At 37.2% G+C, this 20,513-nt stretch overlaps 1 protein-coding gene across 1 annotated transcript; it reads right to left on the bottom strand.

Moving 5' to 3' along the window:
* Positions 1-420: 420 nt before the first annotated feature.
* LOC112394555 (protein SET-like) lies at positions 421-1,424 on the bottom strand. The gene is given in 2 exon segments (XM_024737338.1): positions 421-743; positions 746-1,424. Coding segments are annotated over 2 exon segments (1,002 nt in total).
* Positions 1,425-20,513: the final 19,089 nt, after the last annotated feature.

The following is a 20,513-nucleotide window of genomic DNA, read 5'->3' as shown; positions in this document are numbered from 1 at the left end:
TGCTAACTGTCCATATTCACATAGAGACACAGAGTAATCTCTGAGCCCAAAATACAGAGAAAGGAGGAAAAAGCTAAAATTCTATACACTACTACACAGGGGCCTAGCACCCTCCAGCTTCCAGCAGACCTAAGGGAGCAGAAGGGTCTTCTTTTTTCCCACAGAGCATGGTGGTGTTGATTCCACAAAGTTTTTGTTGAGACAGGAAGGGGTAAAAAAGAATTTGGAACAGAAAAGGATAGAGATTCTTTTCCCACTGAATTTTGCTCAAGGTATTTCCCCCCAAAATAAGTTGTGAGCCATGGTATAAAAGAGAAAAGAGACCTCAAAAACAGGGTGACTGAGCACAAGAGGAGGAGAAAAAAAAAAAAAAAGACTGTAACTTGCTCCCGGGGACTGGAGAAAATTTTAAAAAGAAGGTTAGAATCCATCAGTGTTCCATGAGTCATCTTCTCCTTCATCTTCCTCTCCTCCCTCCCCCTCATCATCATCTTCTTCACCTTCATCCACATCCCCTTCTTTATCAATATCTTCCAATCCTTCTTCCTCTTCATCGTCATCTTCTTCTTTCCCTTCCTCATCATCCATGTCTGGAACCAAGTAGTACTGTAATGGATTTGGCCACATAGCATCTTTGATAACCTCTCGTAACTCATCTGCACCTGCATCAGAATGATCAGTAAGCCAGGTGAAGAAGCTTTCTGGTTCCTCATGCTGTCTCTTCCTGCTGGCTTTATTCTGCATTTTGTCGGATCCTTTCTGGATTTCCATTTGATTTCAGTGGACTTCGAAGATGGATCACCACTCTCATTCAGATGAAATTCTTTGGAGAGAACTTTATCTTCCAAGTGAGGGTTTTCATCAAAATAAAAATCTATTCTGTAACCTGATTTAATATCTTCAAACTCTGTCACTTTGACTCTTGTCAAATAATGCAGCGCCTCTTCATTCTCCTCCCCAAGCAGTGCAGACACTTGTGGATGGTTAACAAATGTTGTTACCCCAAAATCTGGGCTTTGGGCGATCAATTCTGACCTCTTCTGAAAAAACGGTTGGCGGAGTTTGTTATATTTCTGTTCTACTTTCAAAATCTCCTCACTGGCTTGTTCATTAACTCTGTCTGTTTCATTTTGTACTTCATCAATATGTTCAATTGCTTCTTGCTGTTCTTTTTCTTCCTTCGGCAACTTCAGAGAAGCAGACGTTTCCTCTGGCCTGGAGGCAGGAGTCAGTCTCAGTTTCTTCAGTTTCTTTGCTTGGGGTGGAAGTGAAGACTGGTTTTGGGGGCCAAAACCAGTCTGGGAGAAAAGCCAAGAATCCACCCAAGGGAAGAGGCTTGTACCAGGAGCTCTGAGAACTAAGGCTGCCCCAGGTGACAGAGGTTTAATTATCACAAACAGATTTGAGAAGTAAAGCATTTGCATCACCAGTCTTGCTTTGATATGTCTACTGTAGTCTTGAAATTTTCCTGAGAAGGCAATTCTATGATCGATCTTTCTAGTTATTTCTCATTTTAAATCCTGATAGAGAAAAGCTGATCAGCCTCTGACTTCCTTGCCCTTGCACAGTTCCATGAGAACCAATGCTTTTAAAAATCGAGGTCATCTGCCAGGTTTTGAGCTGTCTCCGACTCCTTTCCCACCCTTCTAAACTCTGTGATGCTGGAGCGGAGACTCTCACCGCATCTCTGCTTTGCCACCTGGCACCTGTACAGACTCTGCCAATAGGAGGTTCCAGAGGGGAAGGGGAATGCTGAAAACCAAGAGCACATATTTTCAATAGTTATTTGTAGGGTGCACTTTGGGAGAGCCCGGTTGATGTCCACGAAAAGTGGAGAACTGACAGGTCCACAGGTCACCTTGCTAAGATCAGGAAGTGATCAGGGACTAGGACTTCACAATAGTCAAGTGTCTGGTATGCCCAACATTCTTCTAGGACTGATCCAGAAGTAAGGGAAGCATTGTTAGATAGGTTTTGGTGAAATAAAGGTCCACCTTACATATATAGGATGCTACCAAGAATGAATATCTTTCAAATTCTTGAAAGAGAACAGGATAGTTTATGAGTCTCACTCACAAATTCCTTTTCCCAACTGTCCTTTTATGTTTCAATAAAGACATAAAAATTAATGCTTAATTAAATGCAATATTTATTACTTCTCTACTGCCATTCTTATTGGCTGTCAGTCTCCTTTTCGACAAACCTTTCAATCCATGATTGACATTTTTCCCCTTGTCCTTTTTTTAAAACTGTTTTAACCTCGGTATTCATATACCAGAAATGTAAGGATGAAAATTGTAAAGATTAGAGAAAACATTTTCTCTCTCATTACAAATACAAGTTGCTCCCTTTGAGGTTATTCTTTAACATTTTATAATTGCTGACTCGAAGTTGTCCTATAAGACAAAAAGTTTGCAAACAGCTACAAGCACCTATGAAGCCACATGTGGCTCCCAACACATAAACCAAAGCCACAAATTGATATTTATAAAACTTCAAAAGTTTAAGAAGGTTCTCCTGGGACATGTGATTGAAAAGTAGTGACACCATGAGTGACAAGGAGCCAGTGTGCTCCCTGGTAAAGAAATTCTAGCTCATGCTGGCACTGAACACGGTGCTTGAACTCACCCACCATTTAGTAGGTTACAGCATGCCAACTTTACAGAGGAAAGGTTTACGAAGGAAAAGTTTCAGTCTCTCCTTCTTTAGCCTTCTGTATCTTGCCCAAGCAGTTTTACCAAAGCCAAAGTCTTAAGGGCTGGGCTCAATTTCTCCATTTTAAATAGGGATCACAAATAAAACTGTCAACCAGTAAGAATAAATGTAGTGAGTAAGAATAAATGTAGTGAGCTTCTTGGCCAAAGTGGTAGACTTAGTTTGGCTAGCAATGCCAGAGCAAATACATCCATGGGGCTCATTCAAACTGGGCAGATGCTGACTTGGTCCCAACAACAGCAAGTGGAAAAACTCAGTCCTCAATTCACCTCATTGTGGGTTTGCCTGTTTTAAGTTATGCCTCCTGCAACCTAAATAGCAGCTATTTCAAAAATGTTTTTGTCTCCCAAATCCTAAAATGGATCTAATCACATAGTTTCATACTTAAAAACACAACAAGCAAACATGACCAATTTTCCTTTAAAACTGGAGGCATAGCAGATAAACAAAGATAATTTGAAACCCAACATGTTTAGGTATGAGGGATGAAGAAAACAGCAATTTATTTTTTGAAAAACGATGAAAATCATTTTTTTAAAGAACTTCCAATATGCCTGAGAAATTTCAACTTTAAAGGCAATCTCCACAGTCTAAAAAATCTATATTAGATATTTCAAAGAATACTCACAGTAGAACGATTTCTATGGCTACAAAGCATCTGACATTTGCATTTCCTAAGGTAATGGTTGGCAATACTATTAGAATCACATGAAGAATTTTTTTAAAAAATTCAGTGACCAGGTCCAACTTTTGACCAATTAAACTAGAATATCTGGGAGCAAGGTCTAGGTGATTTTAAAATCCAGCCAGGGCTGTAAACTGAGGAGGTCTACAAACAAAAGGAAAGTAATAAGAATTGTGAGAAAAATGTTTTACACACTTGCCTGATGATCCATGTCTCCTGGAATGCTTCTTAAAACCTGTTGCATGCCAATCTCTGGGGAAAAGCTTGGGAAACGTATTTTTAAACAGGAACACAATAATCTTTATCATCAGGAACCTGGTCTCCTGGAAGGAGAAATGCAAGTAACTATATACAGGTTTTAGCAGATATCCATGGGAAGCACTTAAGAACAAAATGTTATTTAAGCGGGCCTCCAAATCACCACTTGAGCCTTTTCCAGGTAAGGTTTAAGGTCTACATTAACTGAGGCACACTCTAGAGGAAGCTCAAGTTCCCCCTAATATTCTCATCGAACCCCCAAGGAAAAGGCCACGTGAAAAAGGTCAAGAGCAAGACGACATCCTCAGACATCTGGGCTACAGTGTTGGAGGACAGGGGGAGATTTTATAGGAAGAACTGAATTGAGGCAAATCCTCCTGTGTCATCTTCTTGTCTTCACATACAGTCACTCTCTTCACATCACACAGTGTGGTCTGTTCACAATCGTTTGTTGTGTTGAGCCAGAGCCTCGAGCACCTTGGAGCAGCAGGTGCTTCCAACTCCACAAGGCCTGATGTTACATGTGATTTGTATCATGTACCATTTAATAGTACACTAAAACATAGTCGTTTTAAGTATCTGTTTGCATTTTACTCTTTTACTATTTGTTTTATTATGTTTACTATTTTATTTTTAGTAGTTTGTTTTACTATTTCCCTCTTGCAACACTGGGGTATTGCAGTATTCATTTAATATCCTCCAACAGACCATAACGTAAAGAGGGCAAAGGCAGGTTTTCATGCTGCACCATTGAATTTCCCATATAATTTGCCCCATGAGACCCCATGACATCAGTGGCAATGCCCAGTGGAACAACAGAGAAGCCTGATGGGCACAGTAATTTCTCCAACAGGTTGGTGGGATACGACGATAGTACAAGCAGGACATGGTGATACAAGGAACCATGCGGCAAGGAATGCAGAAGATCATCTTAGGAACAAAGGGAGTCACCAATAGAATATTCAGACATAACAATTTGACCTAGACTTAAGGTTCTATGAAGAAAGTGAAGGCCAAAGCCAGAAAGATTGGAGAGGTTACTATACCCACATCTCTACCCAAAGACCAAGGAGGTGCAGAGATACTTAAACTTAATCAAATTTTTTAAAAAGTAGGATGTAATAACATTTACACAACAATTCCAGTTGTGTTAGAGGAGTTTGGGTGCATATTTCAAAACTTTAATGACATAGAAGACAAGGTTAACAGTGTTTATCTCTGGGTAGTAGAATTATGAGTGATTTCAGGGATTTTTTTTTTTGCTTAACTTTTTTTCCTAAATATTCTACAATGAATATTTTTGTGATAAGACAAAGTATTCAAGTTATAAAATATTATGATTGTTCAAAATTTATTGTATACTATATATTTGTGGTTTAAGGAAGTCAAGTTCTCAAGCCTCATCATTTATTGGTTTAACCCATTCTCATAGCAACAAGTTGCTAAAGAAATAAATATGTATATAATGGAACTCAAATTATACCTCAATCTTACGTGGTAGAGGAATAACTGTGTTCGTGATTAAAATACTGCAGTATAATTTTTGTGGTCAAATACAAATATTTTCCACTAATTATTCATTGTATTGACTAATACTATACTTTTTCACTCTAACTTTATTCTGCTACTCTAGACTGTGTTATGAGGCATCAGTACTGTCAACATCATCGACTGTGAATAAATGCAAGACTCAGGCTGTTTAGTTCTGGGATGCAAATCCCAGCACTAGTTCAACTGTCCAGCATTCTCACCAACATAAGGGAGGGGGTCTCATGAAACTAATTGTTTTAACTAAAATCAGACTTTTTAAACAGAGTAGAAAATCCATGGTTCTATTTGGTATCCCTTTAATAAAAAACAGAATTTTATAATATACTTGAGTACAATCCATCTCCGTTTATATTAAATTTAATGTATGACTTTTGATCTTAGTTAAAAACAATGTATTCAACTATTAATAAGGGTTCAAAATATCCAACTAGGAGGAGCAGGGGGCGACTGCCCCACCCACTCGAGCATGGAGAGCCTGCTGAGCTCTCAGGCCTGTCCTCTGCCCTTCAAACCCCCCTCCAGGCCAAGTGGGTCCTTGGGGGCATAGGAAGGAGGCTGGGGAGATCAGAAGAGGCAGGCAGGAGGGGCCCTCTCAGACCCCAGACCGGAGGAGCAGAAGAGGAGAGGAAGGTCTTTGCATTGCTCAGTCAAGCCCAGGAAGCCTGCTGGGCTCCCAGGTGAGGTCCCTTACCCTCTGAGACCAGGGTGGGGAGCATGCCTGGGCCCTTCTGTTCCTTGAGCCTAAGTCCCACCCCCACAACTCCCAGGGCCTATTCCAGCCCTGTGGGTCCTGAGCATTGGCCCCGCCCACCACCCAAACCTTGTCCTTGCTTAGGCCTCACCCTCCACAGCCACAGCCTTCCGCCCCCTTTTCTTTTTTCTATTTTTCTTTTCTCTCCTCCTCTTTTTCACTACTGTGGTACTGATGTACCTCCTGGTTGCTGATTCACCTATATATACTTTTTACATTCTTTCTAACATATCTGTTGGTTGCCTAGTCTAATTGTATTTTTTACTTTGCTATTGTTCTTTTCTTTTTTTTGCCACCCCATGTGGGTTGTGGGATATTGGTTCATAAGCCCAGGGTTGGGCTAAAGCTCCTGCAATGGGAGCTCCGAGTCTGAACCACTGGACAAACAGAGAACCTCAGAGCCCAGGGAATATTATCAGAGTGGGGTCTCATGGAGGTCCTCATCTCAGCTCCAAGACCCAGCTCTACTCAATAGCCTAAAAACTCCAGTGTTGGAAGCCTCAGGCCAAACAACCAGTAAGACAGAAACACAATTCCACTAAAAAAAAAAAAAATAAAAGAGAGAGAGACAGCAAAAAAATATGTCACAGATGAAGGAGCAGGGTAAAAACCTACAAGACCAAATAAAGGAAGAGGAAATAGGCAATCTACCTCAAAAAGAATTCACAACAATAATAGTAAAGATGATCCAGAACCTCAGAAATAGAATGGAAGAATGGATTAAGAAAACACAAGAAATGTTTAACAAAGATCTAGAAGAAGTAAAGAACAAACTAACAGAGAGGAACAACACAATAACTGAAATGAAAACTACACTAGAGTGAATCAATAACAGAATAACTGAGGCAGAAGAATGAATAAGTGAGCTGGAAGACAATATGGTGGAAATAACAGCCAAGGAGCAGAATAAAGAAAAAAGAATGAAAAGACTTGAAGACAATATCAGAGACCTCTGGGAAAACACTAAATGCACCAACATTCGAATTATAGGGGTCCCAGAAGAAGAAGAGAAAAAGAAAGGGTCTGAGAAAATATTTGAAGAGATTATAGTGGAAAACTTCCTTAACATGGGAAACGAAGTAGTCACCAAAGTCCAGGAAGCACAGAGGGTCCCATACAGGATAAACCCTAGGAAAAACACACCAAGACACATATTACTCAAACTAACAAAAATTAAATTCAAAGAAAAAATATTAAAAGCAGCAAGGGAAAAGCAAAAAATAACATACAAAGCCCCATAAGGTTATCAGCAGATTTTTCAGTGGAAACTCTGTAGGCTAGAAGGGATTGGCAGGATATACTTAAAGTGATGAAAGAGAAAAACATACAACCAAGATTACTCTACTCAGCAAGGATATCATTCAGATTCTATGGAGAAGTCACAAGCTTTTCAGACAAACAAAAGCTAAGAGAATTCAGCACCACCAAAGCAGCTTTACAACAAAGGCTGAAGAAACTTCTCTAAGCGGAAAACACAAGAAAAGAAAAAGACCCACAAAAACAAACCCAAAACAATTAAGAAAATGGTAATAGGAACATACATATCGATAATAACCTTGAATGTAAATGGATTAAATGCCCAACCAAAGGACACAGACTGGCTGAATAGATACAAAAACAAGACCCATATATATGATGTGTGCAAGAGACCCACTTCAGACCTAGGGACACATACAGACTGAAAGTGAAGGGATGGAAAAAGATAGTCCATGTAAATGGAAATCAAAAGAAAGTCAGAGTAGCAATACTCATATCAGATAAAATAGACTTTAAAATAAAGACAGTTACAAGAGAGAAGGAGGGGCATTACATAATGATCAAAGGATCAATCCAAGAAGAAGATATAACAATTATAAATGTTTATGCACCCAACATAAGAGCACCTCAATACATAAGGCAAATACTAACAACCATGAAAGGAGAAATCAACAGTAACACAATAATAGTAGCAGACTTTAACATGACACTTACACCAATGTCATTCTTCACAGAATTATAACAAAAAATCTTACAATTAGTATGGAAACACAAAAGACCCTGAATAGCCAAAGCAATCTTGAGAAAGAAAAGTGGAGTTGGAGGAATCAGGCTCCCTGACTTCAAACTATACCACAAAGCTACAGTAATCAAGACAGTATGGGGCTGGCATGAAAACACAAATATAGATTAATGGTACAGGATAAAATGCCCAGAGATAAACCCATGCACATATGGGCACCTAGTTTATGACAAAGCAGGTAAGAACATACAATGGAGAAAAGACAGCCTCCTCAATAAGTGGTGCAGGGAAAACAGGACAACTACAGGTAAAAGAATGAAATTAGAACACTACCTAACACCATACACAAAAATAAACTCCAGATGGATTAAAGACCTAAATGTAAGACCAAACACTATAAAATTTTAGGGAAAACATAGGGAAAACGTATGTCAAACAATTTGACATAAACCACAGCAAGACCTTTTGTGAACCACTTCCTAGAGTAACAGAAATAAAAAGAAAAATAAACAAATGGGACTTAATTAAACTTAAAAGCCTTTGCACAGCAAAGGAAACCATAAACAAGATGAAAAGACAACCGTCAGAATGGGAGAAAATATTTGCAAATGAAACAACAGACAAAGGATTAATCTCCAAAATATACAAACAGCTCATGCAGCTCAATATCAAATAAACAAACAATCCAGTTAAAATATGGGTGGAAGACATTTCACCAAGGAAGCCATCCAAATGGACAAGAGACACACGAAAAGATGCTCAACATCACTAATTATTAGAGAAATGCAAATCAAAACTACAATGAGGTATCACCTCACACCGGTCAGAATGGCCATTATCAAAAAAGCTAGAAAAAATAAATGCTGGAAATGGTGTGGTGAAAAGGGAACCCTCTTCTACTGTTGGTGGGAATGTAAATTTATACAACCACTATGGAAAACAGTATGGAGTTCCTTAAAAAGCTAAAAATAGAGTTACCATATGACCCAGCAATCTCACTACTGGGCATATACCCTGAGAAAACCATAATTCAAAAAGACACATGTACCACAATGTTCACTGCAGCACTATTTACAATAGCCAGGACATGGAATCAACATAAATGTCCATTGACAGATGAATGGATAAAGAAGATGTGGCCCATATATACAGTGAAATATTATCAGCCATAAAAAGAAACGAAATTTCTTTATTTTAGTGAGGTGGATGGACATAGAGTCTGTCATACAGAGTGAAGTAAGTCAGAAGGAGAGAAACAAATACTGTATGCTAACGCATATATATGAATCTTAAAAAAAAAAATGGTACTGATGAACCTAGTTACAGGGCAGGAATAAAGAGGTAGAGAGAGAATGGACTTGATGACATGGGGTGGGAGGGCAAAGCTGGGGTGAAGTGAAAGTAGCATCAACATATATAGACTACTGAATGTAAAACAGTTGGCTGGTGGGAAACAGCAGCATAGCACAGGGAGATCGGCTCTGTGCTTTGCAATGACCTAGAGGGGTGGGATAGGGAGGGTGGGACGGAGGCTCAAGAGGAAGGGGATATGGGGACATGTGTCTGCATATGGCTGATTTGCTTTGTTGTGCAACAGAAACCAGTACAGTATTCTGAAGTAATTATACTCCAATAAAGATCTATTTAAAATAATAATAATAAAAAAGAAATATCCAACTATTTGTTACATGTAAGGGTTCCATACAAAAAAATGCCATATCATAAGGATTTTCTTTTTACTTCATATTTTCTCTTTGTTGAGCAAACACTGAAGTTTTTGTAGTCACTACCAAGATATGTTTTAAGAGAGATGTAACAATACAGTGGTTGGATGACAGTACAGCCAGTAGAAACAACCACCCATAACCCTCAGACCCCAGAATGGTGCACAGCAAAATGGGGAGATAAAGTTAGCATTTACCAGCATAGTATCATAAACTAATAATGACTAAATTTACAACTCTCCTCTCTTTCTGATGAGGTACACACTGTAATGAAATGACCTCATATCAGACCTGGTAGGATGGAATTGCCTATTGATTTAAGAAAAGTAGCTGATGAAAATTTAATTTAGCTAACTTTAGTAAATAGAGAGGTATACAAAAGCATATCCAAAATGTTGTCATCTGAAAACATTAAACTTTTAATATACAGCATGCACTTAATTATTCTGGTGATTGGTGATGTCTATTTTATAGATGTGTTTCCAGAATATTGTTTTAACCTCTGTAATTCTGAAAAAGAGTTTCCAGGTTGGCATTCAAGAGCAACATGTTCACAATCACCCCACAACAAAGTCATCATCATCATCAACATTATTGACATCATCCTAGCTGTAACAAATAAACTATAACCAGGAGCCACCATTTTTAATCTCACCTTTACCTTAAGTCATGGCTATGGTGTCCTCCTGCCATGTAAGGTTGGCCTCTTAAGAAATAATATCCAAAATTAGATATAACAGACAGTAAAATTCAGCTAAGACTTTAAAAAATTATGTCATAAAAGTAACTTAAACTTTAAGAATATAAGAATACAATGAAAGAAACAATTTATATATTTTTTATTTTATATTGCTTATTGAAAAGAAAAATGTTATATTGACGCCTCTTCCTCTATGACTTATTCAGTATCCTTGAACACTATCATTACTAGTCTACTATTGTAAAATGTCTTCCATTACAAAATAAGCAACTACTATGGATTTGAACATATAAAAATACTAGCAGTAGAATAAATTTACTTGTAGTACTGAGGATAAAAATGGAATGGTGTAACTAAAGAGGAAAAAAACATGTAGAGATTCACTTAAACTCAGTCATAAGCAATACATAATAGGTGGAAAATCACCGTTGCCAAAAGAACTGAATGTCCTGTGGCCATAAGAAATTTTATTGAGCTGCATTTTTAAGCAAAGCCATCAGGCAAAATATGTACCCAGGAGGCATGTTCCAATTGTGATGGATACTTGGGTAGTGACTGTAATGACAGGTGTTTGGAAAAAGACTACAGTTATAATCCAAAGCATAACAGACACCTGTGAAAATTGGCCTTATTAATCCTATATGAACATACAGATCACACTTCCCACTCAAACCATACCCATCATTACAAAAATGAGAGGAAAATAGAATATACTTATTATAAGGGGCTAGAATATAGCTGTGTTGAACATTGTTTAAACATTAATAAGAATTAATCTGTGTTAAGGGAACTGATGGGCAAGAAAGAGTCAACCAAGAATATATAGATGCAGGATCAACTGAAGCATAGCAATGACTAAAACACAGAATAATGAGAGAGTTAAAAAACAGGCACCACAAAGGAACCAGTATTCTGTTAACTCAGAGATATACATGGCATCTATTCGAGAAAACAGATAAAAAGTCAGTATCTATATACATAGAGAATCCTAAAGATGCTACCAGAAAACTACTAGGGCTATTCAATTAATTAGGTAAAGTAGCAGGACACAAAATTAATGCACAGAAATCTCTTGCATTCCTATACACTAATGATGAAAAATCGGAAAGTCAAATTAAGAAAACACTCCCATTTCCCATTGCAAGAAAAAGAATAAAATACCTAGGAATAAACCTACCTAAGGAGACAAAACACCTGTATGCAGGAAATTATAAGACACTGATGAAATAAATTTAAAATGATACAAACAGATGAAGAGATATACCATGTTCTTTGATTGGAAGAATCAACATTGTGAAAATGACTCTACTACCCAAAGCAATCTACAGATTCAATGCAATAGCTATCAAACTACCAGTGGCATTTTTCACAGAACTAGAACAAAAAAATTTCACAATTTGTATGGAAACACAAAAAAACCCGAAAAACCAAAGCAATCTTGAGAAAGACAAATGGAGCTGGAGGAATCAGACTCCCTGACTTCAGACTATACTACAAAGCTACAGTAATCAAGACAGTATGGTACTGGCACAAAAAGAGAAATATAGATCAATGGAACAGGATAGAAAGCCCAGAGATAAACCCACACACATATGGTCACCTTATCTTTGATGAAGGAGGCAAGAATATACAGTGGAGAAAAGACAGCCTCTTCAATAAGTGGTGCTGGGAAAACTGGATAGCTACATGTAAAAGAATGAAATTAGAACACTCCCTAACACCATACACAAAAATAAACTCAAAATGGATTAAAGACCTAAATGTAAGGCCAGACACTATAAAACTCTTAGAGGAAAACATAGGGAGAACACTCTATGACATAAATCACAGCAAGATCCTTTTTGACCCACCTCCTAGAGAAATGGAAATAAAAACAAAAATAAACAAATGGGACCTAATGAAACTTCAAAGCTTTTGCACAGCAAAGGAAACCATAAACAAGACAAAAAGACAACCCTCAGAATGGGAGAAAATATTTGCAAAGGAAGCAACTGACAAAGGATTAATCTCCAAAATTTACAAGCAGCTCATGCAGTTCAATATCCAAAAAACAAACAACCCAATCCAACAATGGGCAGAAGACCTAAATAGACATTTCTCCAAAGAAGATATACAGATTGCCAAGAGACACATGAAAGAATGCTCAACATCATTAATCATTAGAGAAATGCAAATCAAAACTACAATGAGATATCCTCTCACACCAGTCAGAATGGCCATCATCAAAAAAATCTACAAACAATGAATGCTGGAGAGAGTGTGGAGAATAGGGAACTCTCCTGCACTGTTGGTGGGAAGGTAAATTGATAGAGCCACTATGGAGAACAGTACGGAGGTTCCTTAAAAAAATTAAAATAGAACTACGATACGACCCAGCAATCCCACTACTAGGCAAATACCCTGAGAAAACCATAATTCAAAAAGAGTCATGTACCACAATGTTCATTGCAGCTCTATTTACAATAGCCAGGACATGGAAGCAACTTAAGTGTCCATCGACAGATGAATGGATAAAGAAGATGTGGCATTTATATACCATGGAATATTACTCAGCCATAAAAAGAAACGAAATTGAGTTATTTGTAGGGAGGTGGATGGACCTAGAGTCTGTCATACAGAGTGAAGTAAGTCAGAAAGAGAAAAACAAATACCGTATGCTAACAGATATACATGGAATCTAAACAAACAAACAAAAGAAAATGGTCATGGAGAACCTGGGGGCAAGACGGGAATAAAGACGCAGACCTACTAGAGAGTGGACTTGAGGACACGGGGAGGGGGAAGGGTAAGCTGGGACAAAGTGAGAGAGTGGCATGGACATATATACACTACCAAATGTAAAATAGATAGCTAGTGGGAATCAGCCACATCGCACAGGGAGATCAGCTCGGTGCTTTGTGACCACCTAGAAGGGTGGGATAGGGAGGGCAGGAGGGAGGGAGACACAAGAGGGAAGAGATAGAGATATGGGGATATATGTATATGTATAACTGATTCACTTTGTTATAAAGCAGAAACTAACACACCACTGTAAAGCAATTATACTCCAATAAAGATGTTAAAAAGAAAAAAGTCCATGTAGTATTCCCTATGTGTAGGTCTTTTCAACTTCTTAATGGTGTCATTTAAAGGTCGATTAATTTTTTCAAGTCCAAGTTACAAATTATGCTTTTGATATAATATTTAGGGAATATTTGCTTAACCTAACGTAATGAAGATTTTCTCTTGTGTTTTATTCTAGAAGTGTCATTGTTTTCCCTATTGCATTTAGGTCTATGGTCCAGCACTACTTATTGAGAAGACCAGACTTTCCTAGTTGGATTACCTTGGCACATTTGTCAAAATTCAATTGGTGGGCTTCCCTAGTGGTGCAGTGGTTGAGAGTCCACCTGCTAATGCAGGGGACATAGGTTCGATTCCTGGTCCAGGAAGATCCCACATGCCATGGAGCAAGTAAGCCCATGCACCACAGCTACTGAGTCTGCGCTCTAGAGCCCGTGAGCCACAACTACTGAGCCCGCATGTCACAACTACTGAAGCCCGCACGCCTAGAGCCTGCACAACAAGACAAGCCACTGCAATGAGAAGCCCGCACACCACAACGAAAAGTAGCCCCCACTCACCACAACCAGAGAAAGCCCGCATGCAGTGAGAAAGACCCAATGCAGCAAAAAAATTAATTAATTAATTAATTTAAAAATTCAATTGGCAAAGACTTAATATTGTTAAGAAGACAATACTCCAAAAATTGATATACATATTCAACACAATCTTTATCAACATCCCAGTTGTTTTATTCTTTTTTTTGAAATTTGGCAAGCAGATCATAAAATTACATATAACTGAAAGGAATCCAGAATATCCAAAACAATTCTGAGAACAGAGAACAAAGTTGGAGGAATCACACTTCCCAATTCTAATACTTACTACAAAAGTGCTGCAATCAACAGTGTGGTACTGGCTTAAGGGTAGACACTTAGATCAATGGAATAGAATTGAGAGCCCAGAAATAAACCCTTACATTTATGGTCCATTGATTTTCAAAAACGGTGCCAAGACATTCAATGGAGAAAAAAGAGTCTTTACAATAAATGGTTCTGAAAAATCCGGATAGCCACATGCAAAAAGAAGAGAAAAAAAGGGAATTTGGAACCCTTTTTTATGCCATAAATAAAAATTAACTCAAAATGATTATGGACCTAAATGTTAGAGCTAAACTATAAAGCTCTTTAAAAAAATATAGAGTAAATTTTCATGACCTTGATAATGCAAAGACTTCAGAGATATGACACCAAAGCACAAGAGATAGAAGAAGTATTAGATAAATTGAGCTTCATCAAAAATAAAAACTATTTCTGCTGTGAACTATATCATTAAGAGCACAAAAAGATAATCCACAAATGAGAGAAAATAACTGGAAATAATATATCTGATAAAGGAAATGGATACAAAATATGTAAAGAACTGTTACAACTCAATAATAAAAGGACAAATAACCCAAGTTTTAAAAATGGGCAAAGGGTTTGTCATATATGGCTTTTATTATGTTGAGGTAGAATCCCTCTATGCTCACTTTCTGGAGAGTTGTTATCATAAATGGGTGTTGAATTTTGTCAAAAACTTTTTCTACATCTATTGAGATGATCATATGGTTTTTCTCTTTCAGTTTATTAATATGGTGTATCACGCTGATTGATTTGCATATATTGAGAATCCTTGCATTCCTGGGATAAACCCCACTAGATCATGGTGCATGAACCTTTTAATGTGCTGTTGTATTCTGTTCGCTCGTATTTTGTTGAGGATTTTTGCATCTATGTTCATCAGTGATATTGGTCTGTAGTTTTCTTTTTTTGTGACATCTTTGTCTGGTTTTGGTATCAGGGTGATGGTGGTCTCATAGAATGAGTTTGGAAGTATTCCTCCCTCTGCTATATTTTGGAAGAGTTTGAGAAGGATAGGTGTTAGCTCTTCTCTAAAAGTTTGATAGAATTCTCCTGTGAATCCATCTGGCCCTGGGCTTTTGCTTGTTGGAAGTTTTTTTTTTTTTTTTTTTTTTTTTGCTGTACACGGGCCTCTCACTGTTGTGGCCTCTCACATTGCGGAGCACAGGCTCCGGACGCGCAGCTCAGCAGCCATGGCTCATGGGCCTACCAGCTCCGCGGCATGTGGGATCTTCCTGGACCAGGGCACAAACACGTGTCCCCTGCATTGGCAGGCAGACTCTCAACCACTGCGCCACCAGGGAAGCCCTGTTGGAAGATTTTTAATCACTGTTTCAATTTCATCGCTTGTGATTGGTTTGTTCCTATTTTCTATTTCTTCCTGGATCAGTCTTGGAAGGTTGTACTTTTCTAAGAATTTGTCCATTTCCTCCAGGTAGTCCATTTTATTGGCCTATAGTTGCTTGTAGTAGTCTCTCATGATCCTTTTTAATTCCACGGCATCAGTTGTTACTTCTCCTTTTTCATTTCTAATTCTGTTGATTTGAGTCTTCTCCCCTTTTTTTTCCTGATGAGTATGGCTACATCATTCTCAATGGTGAAAAACTGAAAGCATTCCCTCGAAGATCAGGAAGAAGACAAGAGTGCCCAACCATAGCACTATTATTCAACATACTTTTGGAAGTTTTAGCAATGGCAATCAGAGAAGAAAAAGAAATAAAAGGTATCCAAATTGGAATAGAAGTAAAACTGTCACTGTTTGGAGATGACATGATACTATACATAGAAAATCCTAAAGATATCACCAGAAAACGACTAGAGCTAATCAATGAATTTGGTAAAGTAGCAGGACACAAAATTAATGCACAGAAATCGCTTGCATTCCTATACACTAATGATGAAAAATCTGAAAGTGAAATTAAGGAAACACTCCCATTTACCACTGCAACAAAAAGAATAAAATACCTAGGAATAAACCTACCTAAGGAGGCAAAAGACCTGTATGCAGAAAACTATGACACTGATGAAAGAAATCAAAGACGATACAAAGAGATGGAAAGATATACCATTTTCTTGGTTTGGAATAATCAACATTGTGAAAATGACTACACTACCCAAAGCAATCTACAGATTCAATGCAATCCCTATGAAATTACCAATGGCATTTTTCACAGAACTGGAACAAAAAATTTTACAATTTGTATGGAAACACAAAAGACCCTGAATAACCAAAGCAAACTTGAGAAAGAAAAATGGAGCTGGAGGAATCAGGCTCCTGGACTTTAGATTATACTACAAAGCTACAGTGATCAAGACAGTATGGTGCTGGCACAAAAAGAGAAATATAGATCAATGGAACAGGATAGAAAGCCCAGAGATAAACCCACACACATATGGTCACCTTATCTTTGATGAAGGAGGCAAGAATATACAGTGGAGAAAAGACAGCCTCTTCAATAAGTGGTGCTGGTAAAACTGGACAGCTACATGTAAAAGAAAGAAATTAGAGCACTTCCTAACACCATACACAATAATAAGCTCCAAATGTATTAAAGACCTAAATGTAAGGCCAGACACTATAAAATTCTTAGAGGAAAACATAGAGAGAACACTCTATGACATAAATCACATCAAGTTCCTTTTTGACCCGCCTCCTAGAGAAATGGAAATAAAAACAAAAATAAACAAAGGGGACCTAATGAAACTTCAAAGCTTTTGCACAGCAAAGGAAACCATGAACAAGACGAAAAGACAACCCTCAGAATGGGAGAAAATATTTGCAAACGAAGCAACTGACAGAGGGTTAATCTCCCAAATATACAAGCAGCTCATGCAGCTCAATATGAAAAAAACAACCAACCTAATCCAAAATTGGGCAGAAGGCCTAAATAGACATTTCTCCAAAGAAGACATACAGATTGCCAACAAACACATGAAAAGATGCTCAACATCATTAATCATTAGAGAAAAGCATGTCAAAACTACAATGAGGTATAACCTCACACCAGTCAGAATGGCCATCATCAAAAAGCTACAAATAATAAATGCTGGAGAGGGTGTGGAGAATAGGGAACTCTCCTGCAGTGTTGGTAGGAATGTAAATTGATACAGCCACTATGGAGAACAGTATGGAGGTTCCTTAAAAAAATAAAAATAGAACTACCATATGACCTAGCAATCCCACTACTGGGCATATACCATAAGATAACCATAATTCAAAAAGAGACATGTACCACAATATTCGTAGCAGCACTATATACAATAGCTAGGACATGGAAGCAACCTAAATGTCCATCGACAGATGAATGGATAAAGAAGATGTGGCACATATATACAATGGAATATTACTTAGCCATAAAAAGGAATGAAATTGAGTTATTTGTAATGAGGTGGATGGACCTAGAGTCTGTCATACAGAGTGAAGTAAGTCAGAAAGTGCAAAACAAATACTGTATACTAATACCCCTATATGGAATCTAAAAAAACGATACTGATGATCCTAGGGGCAGGCAGAAATAAAGACACAGATGTAAAGAATGGACTTGAGGACATGGGCAGGGGGAAGGGAAAGCTGGGACGAAGTGAGAGAGTAGCATTGACATATACACTACCAAATGTAAAATGGATGGCTAGTGGTAAGCAGCCACATAGCACAGGGAGATCAGCTCATTTCTTTGTGATGACCTAGAGGAGTGGGATAAGGAGAGTGGGAGGGAGGCTCAAGAGGGAGAGAATATGGGGATATATGTATACATATAGTTGATTCACTTTGTTATACAGCAGAAACTAAAACACCATTGTAAAGCAAAATACTCCAATAAAAATATTAAAAAATTAATAATAAAATTAAAAATAAATTTTAAGAAACAAACCAGAACAATGAATAGAAGAAAAAGAATGGGTGAAGGATCTGAATAGACATTTCTTCAAAGAAGATACACAAATGACCAATAAGAACATGAAAAGATGCTCATTAGGAACATGCAAATAAAAAACATAATGAGATATTACTTCACATCCATTAGGATAGCTGTTATGAAAAAAGACAGATAACAAGCATTGGTAAAGATGTGGAGAAATTGGCATCCTCATACATTGCTCATCAAAATGTAAAATGGTACAGCTACTTTGGAAAACTGTTTGGCAGTTCCTCAAAATGTTAAACATAGAGTTGCCATGAGACCCATTAATTCCACTCCTAAGAATATATCCAAGAGAAATGAAAAGATATGTCCACACAAACAGTTGCACACCAATGTTCATAGCAGAATCATTACTGGTAACCAAAATGCAGAAACAACTCAAGTTTCCATCAAATGATGAATAGATAAATAAATACGATATATCCATACCATGGAATATTATTCTGCCAACTGATTTTTTGCAAAGATGCAAAAACAATTCAATGGAGGAGGACTTTTCAACAAATAGTTCTAGAACAATAAGACGTCCAAGGTAAAATAATTCAAACCTCAAACCTGAACTTTATGTCTTGTACCAAAATTAAGTTAGAATGGCTCACAAACTTAACTGTAAAATTATAAAACTTTTGGGAAAAGAACACAGGAGAAAATCTTTAGAATCTAGGGGTAGACAAAGAATTCTAAGACATGATACCGAAAGCATTATGCATAAATATAGAAACTGATAAATTAGACCACATCAAAATTAAACACTTTTTGTGTGATCAAACACCTTTATGAAAAGACATGCTACAGATTGAGCCCAAATATGTGCAAAACACATATCCAGCGAAGGATTAATAGCTAGGATCTATAAAGAACTCTCAAACAACAGTAATAAAACAATCCAATTAGAATATGGACAAAAGACCTGAACAGACATTTCACTGAAGAGCATATACAGACAGCAAATAAGACATAAAGATGTTCAGCATCATTAGCAATTAGGGAAATGCAAATTCAAACCAAAATGAGATATGACTACTTACCTATCAGAATGGCTAAAATTAAAAATATTGGCAACATCAAATGCTCATGAGGATCTGGGAAACAATCACCCAGACATTGCTGGTAGGCATATAAATAATACAGCCACTCATTAAAACAATTTGGCAGTGTTCTTATGAAACTAACCATGTAACTACCATACAACTTAGAAATTGCACCTTTGGGCATTTATCTGAATGAAGTGTAGAGCACAAAGTTCAATGTGAGGAATGATGCCGAGACAGAGGCTGCTTGTTGTCAGCCCTCCCCAATCTACATTTCTTGTTTAACTTCAGTTCAGCCTGAATTTTTATTTGAATGAGTTGGACAAAAATATAGATATGGGGGAGTGGGCAGGAAGAAAAGTGAGTTTTACTTTGGATTGTGCAGTGAATTTAATAAATGTCTGTTTTCCACAGCACTTATATTCTAATACTTAGGTAAAATATTATATAAGAAATAAGTCCGACAGAGAAAGACAAATAGTGTATTTTTCACTTACATGTGGAATCTAAAAAATAAAACAAAGGAATAAATATAACAAAACAGAAACAGCCTCACAGATACAGAGAACAAACTAGTGGTTACCAAAGGGGAGAGGTGGGGAAGAGGCAAGACAAGGGTAGGAGATTAGGAGATACAAGCGACTAGACAAAATAAGTAAGGTATAAGGATGTAATATACAAAACAGGGAATATGGTCAATATTTTAAAATAACTTTATATGGAGCATAATCTATAAAAATATCAAATCCCTGTGTTATATATCTAAAATTACTATAATATTGTAAGTCAACTATACTTCAATAAATAATTAAATATTACATATGGAAAAAATTAAATTGCAAAGTACCATGAATGTGTACAGAGATGTTGTTCTTTGTAAAAGCAATACTTTTTGCTTGAATTGTATTAAACATGCCTAAGTTCAAAGTTACAGGACTTCAATTGTAAAGGATACCGCACATGAGTGTTTAGTCATTGAGATTTTCTAGAGTGTTAGTAAAACATAATTTTATTAAATACTACAATGGTATGGTATATTATACTCTTATCAGCAGTGATTTTATTAGGCAAACATATTTGAATTGTATTTTTCTGGAAAAGAAATCACTTGGGACAAAATTGCTGCTTTCTATATTGCCACCCAAAAGTGAGAGACCCCCCCGGTTCTAAAATCCAATAGACAAGGTTATGGGAAGTGACTCATTTTTGGTTGAGACAACATTTTTTTCCCT

The sequence above is a fragment of the Neophocaena asiaeorientalis genome, unplaced genomic scaffold (genome assembly GCF_003031525.2).
Source record: "Neophocaena asiaeorientalis asiaeorientalis breed wild unplaced genomic scaffold, Neophocaena_asiaeorientalis_V1.1 scaffold915, whole genome shotgun sequence".
NCBI lineage: Eukaryota > Metazoa > Chordata > Mammalia > Artiodactyla > Phocoenidae > Neophocaena > Neophocaena asiaeorientalis.
The sequence above is the reverse complement of the archived record's forward strand: the minus strand, read 5'-3'. Positions and strand labels throughout refer to the sequence as shown.